General features: G+C 36.2%; 1 protein-coding gene across 1 annotated transcript; it reads left to right on the forward strand.

The window, feature by feature from the left end:
* Positions 1-193: 193 nt before the first annotated feature.
* LOC144438951 (uncharacterized) lies at positions 194-6,669 on the forward strand. The gene is made up of 5 exons (XM_078128181.1): positions 194-341; positions 2,068-2,370; positions 3,563-3,812; positions 4,847-5,371; positions 5,946-6,669. Exons 2-5 carry the CDS (start codon positions 2,076-2,078, stop codon positions 6,052-6,054), a joined length of 1,179 nt encoding a protein of 392 aa, XP_077984307.1. The 5' UTR covers positions 194-341; positions 2,068-2,075; the 3' UTR covers positions 6,055-6,669.
* Positions 6,670-7,929: the final 1,260 nt, after the last annotated feature.

The following is a 7,929-nucleotide window of genomic DNA, read 5'->3' on the forward strand; positions in this document are numbered from 1 at the left end:
TTCAAAATTTACTGTACACCACCATCTCACACATTGAACGACCTAAACGGGAAGACTTTTCAAATTCAAATGTTCGATTCGGCGAAATGTGAGTACATTCTTAAAACCCGAACATAGGTAACCAATGAAATCAAGCGCAGGTGCCCTTTTGTGACCTCGACAGGATGTAGTCATCGCTGCCTGTTGGCTAACATTTCCAACGATGAAATGGTGGATATTAGCTGAGTAACAACGCGCATTCAAACAAACCTCAGTCATAGTCTATACTCCCCGGAAAGTTACTATTTACCCAAATCCAGTCTAGTAGCGCCTTTAAAATCTATCAAGTTAACAAGATAAAGGTAGGTTGACCTAAATATCAGTTTATCGAGAACAAATAAGTACCGTTTACAAAATTTCACTACTGTAACAATGCCCTTGAATATAACGCTCTATCTGAGGAAGTCAACTAAAACGACGTGCACAGAACTAATGATTCAGAACAGATTGAATATGTTCTTGCCCATACACCAAGTAGTTCTAATTTTATGACACAGAAGAAAAAATGGGTCTAAAAGGAAAGTAATGGCATGCATAACCCCAGTTATGAAAGGTGTTTATATTATGTGAAAAATTGACGTCCGTGTACATGTACACGTACACATATATAATAAAGTGAACATTTTCCCACATTCAGTTTGATATCGTTGACACCTACGTATACTATGTTAGTATTTCATCCGTACCAAGTAATAACAGATGTATGTTATGAAATGGCGAAGGTTAAGAAGTGAAATTTATATCATAAAAAACGCGTATTTGCTTCTCTATCTGTGCTTAATTAAACAACACAAGAAGTGCTTACATCCAAACTCAATCAACAAAACAGTCAACAATGTCGGTTGTGCATAGACATAAATTTACCGTGTATCGTTAAAATACTACTCCCTGCCATGAGAGTATTCGGGGTAGAATGTATTTGCAATCCGTTTTCAGCATAAATTTCACTAAAATAAGTACTAGTATGGACTATGAACGAAAATTTGGCGTTGTTTTACAGCAACCGTGACAACTGTCCAATCTCGCTCAGTTTATTAAGACATTCAGTTCGAAACTTGTTTGTGTGTATTTTGCTTCAGTGAGTCATGGTGATTAATATGACATTATATAAGGGAGCTCTGTGGCATGTCTGTAGTGCAGCTTCTTTTTAGACAGACATTATCGCCAATATTTTCCACTACCTCGCCACTGATCTCAAAACCCATGCAGCGATATTTTATTCTAAGCATTAAATTATGAATCAAAACGTGACTTATATACTGTAAACCATGACATTATCAGTAAAGATTTATGTTTGCTTATTTCGTTGGAAAAACAACTCAAAATATGTAAATGCTTTCTTCTATATGAACTGAATGTAACAGTCTGGTAATTAGAAAAAAGAGTATTCTTGTAATTGAGAACTACCTGAAGACTGTAAAATCGCCAAATTTTCCAGTGGCATAAATATCTAGGTTTACCCCCTTCCGCCATTTATTTTATCCGTATTGGCAGACTTCCGTCTCTCTATGTGTCTCTTTCTCTTTCTCTGATACATAAGCATGAACTGTTTAACCTGCAACTAAGTCCGTCCTTGTATCCGTCTGTCCGTCCGTCCGTCCGTCTGTATGTCTGTCTCTGTCTGTCTGTCTGTCTGTCTGTCTGTCTTTCTCTGTCTGTCTGTCTGTCTGTCTGTCTGTCTGTCTGATTTGATTGACCTTCCTGTCCGCAAGTTGATCACTATATCTTTAACAGATCTGATTCCGATTCCGATCAAATGATCAATCTAGTGTGGAGATGAAGCCCTGCAAATACGGTGCATAGTGATCATACATACATAGACTTTGTGCCCAGCTTTCGTTGAAGCATGTGAATGTTGTGTGTATGGCTTGTTACCAAAATATGTCAGTAGAATGAGAAGGCTTTAACCAATTCAACTATGCTACAGGCGATGAATTAGAAATGGAATTGCATATGTCGTGTACACTATAAAGTGGTCATACTAATGTTAGATTATTTATTCTAACTTGTTATATCAATTTATTTCAGTTTTCAAGATGGCATCAACACCGCTCAATATCCTACTGATCAACTGTGACCGTTTAGTCAATCTTGAAGACATCAAACATGATCTGTTCTCCTTTCCGAACGCGTCCACGGTGGTCGACGCGAAGGTGGAGTATTTTGCCTTGAAAGACATGGATTCCAAAGCAGACAACATCAAGACCCGGCAAAACAAACCAGACATGGCAATTTTTGTGGTCAATGCTAATGAATCACGTCTCTCAATCAACGAACCCTCAGCAGGCATTGGGTACACCGAGATGTACACAGCTCTCCAACACGCAACAGGTAAGTTTTTGTTTATGTGTCATGAACTTCAATTTTTCATTCAATGTAAATGTAAACACAGTCCATGTATTTATTCCCGAAATGGCGAAACCGATACAACTTCGTTCCGTCCATGCAGCCGTCCGTCTGCTCATACGTGTGTACTGTGTGCAAGCGTCCATGTTCACCTGTGCATGTATATGCACATGTACATTATACTACATGTACATCTCAAATGCATGAGCCCATTTGGATCAAAACATTTAAGTAAGATAATGTAGTTAACATATTTACGTCACTTTGATTTCTTGACCTTCGTGACATAGGCCGAATTTTGGCCATAATATCATTAAACTTTGTGTTCTCTTCTCCTACCTGGATGCTGAATAAATAGAAAACTCATTGAGCGTCTACGTCACTACATTATATATAAATAATTGTCTAAATAATGTATTATATGTATATAATAGACTTGCACTTGAATTATTTGTAAATAATACATTATATATAAATAATTGTCTAAATAATGTATTATATGTATATAATAGACTTGCACATACTTTATTTATAAATAATATATTATATATAAATAATTGTCTAAATAATGTATTATATGTATATAATTTGGTCGACTATAAATTATATATAAATAAATTATCAGGTCTTACATGATTTGTAAATAAACGATTATATACATATAATTGCGTTAAATGATGACTTTTGAACAAATAATATAATAATAAGTTCACAAACGGCACCCATAAAAAATGAATATAGTAATGAGTAATTACGTGGTATCTCAATTTTCGTGTAGGTCAGTATGAATGGGAGTGCACACGACAGAAACGATGTTAGTTTGTAATAAGGTACGCCGTGACGGGCGCCCTCACACATCGATCAAACCCTTAAATGTTGAGCAGGCCAGTGAGGGCGAAGCGACCTGACGTACATTACATGTACTGTTCAGTCAAGTACGATGTAACCATATCAAAAACACCAAAAAGTACATACAAAAAGGCAGACTGTATGCAGATTCTCTGAATGTATTGTCATCATGTCCTAGTTGCTGTCAAGAAACAATTAACATCAGTGAAAGACAGTACTCGATTGATAGTTTTGCCATTTTATTATAGCCATTTTACTGTACAGTAATTATTATTGTAACATGCATCGTTTTGAGTGTTTAATATTACACACGCTTTTTTGTTCACAGGTGACAAGGTGATTGTAATAATAGCAGGTGATAAACATTATGGCGACAAAACGGAATCGATATCTCGGTGGGCTAGACACAAAATAGCCTCACAATTCAGTCAAGAATATCTGTCAGGAAAAAAAGGTCTCGTGTTCTCGTGGGATACCAAACCAGAAATACATCATAAGGAAGCCTTGCTGAAATACATGGAAGGTACATTTGAAGGACATCAAATCTGTCAAGATATGAAATCGGCAATTGAACAAGAGTGAGTATAAAACTTACTAACCTGACCATACTAACTAACATTCCAAAGCCCCAGGACACTGTGTGTATTTGTTGTTGTTGTTGTTGTTGTTGTTGTTGTTGTTGTTTATTTATTACATCCCTTTTGTTGTTGTTGTTGCTGCTGTTGGTGTTGTCGTTGTTGTTTTTGTTGTTTTTGTTGTTTTTGTTGTTGTTGTTGTTGTTGTTGTTGTTGTTACCATATTCGTAGATTGGAAATTGTCATGGTGTTTTAAAGGTAAAGTAAGTTAATAATATAATATCTCAATTTGAACAAGAAAATGAACACATATATTTTTTTATTTAGAAGCAAATCATTTGTTTGCTATGAATGTTGGTGTAAATGGTACGAATATGTGATTACATTTCCTAGAAATAAGTATATGTAGGATTAACATGAGAAAGAAAGACACATAGAAACTGCTCAGGGAAATACGGTATGATATCGAAATTTTATAAAATGTATGAATGAAACACTCTTTGACACCATATGAAAAAATAAGTCGCGTAGGATAATTCACTTCTGGCTATGTCTGCAACAAAAACACATTTGCAACAAAAATTCGTGTGAATTTTCCAAAAGTGCATCAACTTTGAGTTATCCTAACTTTTTACGTAATTCGGGGACCCCCAAATTTGATTGCATACATGTATATGTTCAGTACATATATTGATTTTTTATGATGAAAGTAAAGATAGAAAAAGAGTGCAGATCTTATACTATTTAACTACCTTAAGCTATTTCCCAGAGTTCAATTTGCATCCAAAGAGAATCCTAACCAAGAGATTGCGGAAATGTTTTCATGCGTTCGGCGCAGACATCATGCAAAAATACCTTTTAGGCTTTTAATACTCTTCATGTGTTTATGATAGATCCAGATACACTTTAAATTTCATTTAAGGATATCTTATGAACTCATCATGCCATCTATTCGTAAATGTTATATTAAAAACTCGTTATCGTTTATCCAATGAAATCTGAACACTGATATATTTGTTTCGGATTATGTTTGACAGCAAAGAAAAAGTAAGAACTGCAGAGAGAAACCCAGAAGCAAAACACGTCGACATGTCAACTAGACAACAGTTGGGTGAAGAGATACGTAAAACAAATTTAAAAGCGGAGCCAACATATGGATACGAAGATGATGCGAACGTTCCAAAGAGTCGTTATTCGGAGAAAACACTCGCTATGGTACAAGACTGGAAGACGGAATTTAAGTCACGTTTACACGAAGTCACATCGATTCTTGCTTTCCTCAGTAACGGAGCTGTTGATGAAAGATTCGTCGATTTACTTCGTCAAAAGAAGATACATGAAAATAAAGGCGGATCTCCTCCAAGTTGGTTGAAAAATACCGACCCTTACAAGAAATGCCAGGAAAATCTTTCAATGATTCTTTTCATAACAACCTACAAAACGCCGAACGGTAATGTCACATGGGTTCCAGTCGAAAAGTCTATTGATATACCTATACAGAACAACCAAAGTCGTGTCACAAAAGGAGCTACGAAATTGCCCAAACCCCAATCAAAGAAAGGGTATGTATTCATAAACATAGCTTACGAAAAGACAATTACAAAAAACCTTGATTAAACGCGTGAATATTGAAGAAAGGTGGTAGAAATTGAGAGTTTCTGCTTCTTGCGCCTGTACCTATTAGTTATTGAGCAATTGGGTAATGCATTTGAGTTACTTGCCTTGTTGACCAATTGCAACCTTTCGACAGGGATTGCATCCTTCCATTTATATGTACCGAAATAAAAATTAATATAATAGAGCGGAATTTTAGATGTTGAGGAAACTAAGCAATGTGAATTCTCGAAATAATTTGGTTGACAGAGTTAGTTTCGTTTGTAGTTATATTAATTATTTTATCTCAGATCACCAACAGACCAGCAACAAGGCTTTGGTTGTATGACCATCACTTATTTGCTATAATGGCAATATTCTATTTTGTATTGCAATCTGAATTACATAACCACAGCTTAAAATGTCACGCTTGTCTTTTTTCGTCCCTTTATCTTATATGTATACTGGGTACATTTAGTATCGACGTTAAACATCGCAAAATGTCTCCTGTTTGATTGTTTGGCAATTTTTTTTCTGTTTCAGTTCATTAGGTCAAAGATCTGATGTTACAGCTGACGAGGAGAATGATCCTGAATATCATCGTAGACCTAACATATTTCAAAGGATCTGGATGCATTGTACTTTAATTTAAATTTGAAGTCCATGCAATTCTTGCCTTTCGGGGGGGGGGGGGGGGCTGATAATACATTTGCGCCATGGCTAGTAGAGAAAGGAAATGTTAAACAAAAGCTTGCAGCAGCCAGATGTACGTCCATATATCAAGAAAATTACATTATTTCCAACATTCATTGCATTTACTGTTTTGAAACATGATGATAACAAGTACAGCATTATAGAGTAAAATATTACAGAAATAGATAAATTTTAGAAGTAAACTTGTCAACGGATCGACAAAATGGTTCACATCCTATAGACCAACACTAAGTCTTAAGTTCCGGAAAGTATTACGGTTGACGCTACCCCAGTCAGTTCGAAAATGTCAGCGAAGTCAAAACGATGAGTTTGGTAATTGTTTGGTAATTGTAGCAACATGATCTTAACTGTTAATGTTTTCTGTAAGGTGTGGCAGAATAAGATATATAGGTAACTACCTGTAGCTGACTTAAATAAAGTACAGTAACTGCATATGCTACAAACCAGCGTGACTAACAATAGTATATAGTTTCGATTACTCTAGAGAGTAAAATGGCCAAATAAAGTGTGTCTCAGTATTGTAACTTTATTTCTCTCTCTCACACACACACACACACACACACACACACAGACAGACAGACAGACACAGACGGACAGACACACACACACACACACACTCTCTCTCTCTCTCTCTCTCTCTCTCTCTCTCTCTCTCTCTCTCTCTCTCTCTCTCTCTCTCTCGTTCACTTGTTTATAGCTACCCCTATTTCTCTCTCGTTTTGTGATATTATTTCTCCGTTTCTTTCTCTGTCCTTTTATCGCGCGTTGTAAAACGGATACGGAATCCCTTACAGTTTGTAGCTAGAAAAATACCAACTAAGTACTCCAGTAATATATTGACTTTTCCAAAAAAATGTTTGTTTCAGAATTTTTTTCTAGTCAGGCTTTTGGTTCGTAGCCCTTAGTATGCAGTATACAACCCCCCCCCCCCCCAACCCCCGCTCCCTCGTGCGACGTTGCGCTTTCCGTCTACGTTTATGGGCCCTTTTACCTTAGTGAAAAGCTCAGACGAAGACTTATTATTGCGTTAATTTTGTTTCATTGTTATTCATTCGTGTCAGTCAGAAGAACTGAACCGCATTCGAAATAGCCTTGAGACAGATGGGATAAGAACAACCTTTGCCGTGAAACATATCTGGGGTTCGAAATTGGCAAACATCCAAGTGTCTGAATTGTATGTTATTTCATCTGACACTGAAAGCAATATTCATTAAAAGCTAAATACCGCATACTCAACTGTTTTCGAAAGAAAGAATATAGTTAAAAGTTGCATGGTGATGTTATTGTTCGTTCTCTCTCTCTCTCTCTCTCTCTCTCTCTCTCTCTCTCTCTCTCTCTCTCTCTCTCTCTCTCTCTCTCTCTCTCTCTCTCTCTCTCTCTCTCTCTCTCTCTCCATCCCCTCTAAGGCCAAGTCCAAGCACAGCGATTAAAGCCATTTTAGTCGACTATCGATAAAACAAAGGAATTACAAACCGATGGATTGCTACTGATACTAAACTCAAGTTCTTTGCTAGAGTTTAGGTATTTAAGTTAAAATGACCTGATCAGGCATATAATCATAATAAAATTAAAACACATCCCGATCATTATGTCGTATGTATCATTATGTACATATGAATCTCAACCATACAATAAATCTAACACTTTTAAGAAAATGATATATAATAGATGCAGTGAAACTTTGAAGTTGGCTATCGGTGCGAGTGCGTCTTATTGTAATTACGTGATTGTGTATGCTTGTATTTTTGTATGATCTGCAATGCTCAGAAATAGCTATTTGGTTGTTTTGGAGATTGTTTGACAACTCTTCATC

Source organism: Glandiceps talaboti, chromosome 8, assembly GCF_964340395.1.
Source record: "Glandiceps talaboti chromosome 8, keGlaTala1.1, whole genome shotgun sequence".
Classification (NCBI taxonomy): domain Eukaryota; kingdom Metazoa; phylum Hemichordata; class Enteropneusta; family Spengelidae; genus Glandiceps; species Glandiceps talaboti.

Excerpts from the sequence above, each read along its gene's own strand:
- LOC144438951 (XM_078128181.1), top strand. The coding sequence starts at position 2,076 with ATGGCATCAACACCGCTCAATATCCTACTGATCAACTGTGACCGTTTA. Across the intron at positions 2,371-3,562 it reads AGCTCTCCAACACGCAACAG|GTGACAAGGTGATTGTAATA; the intron begins GTAAGTTTTTGT and ends TTTTGTTCACAG. Across the intron at positions 3,813-4,846 it reads AAATCGGCAATTGAACAAGA|CAAAGAAAAAGTAAGAACTG; the intron begins GTGAGTATAAAA and ends TATGTTTGACAG.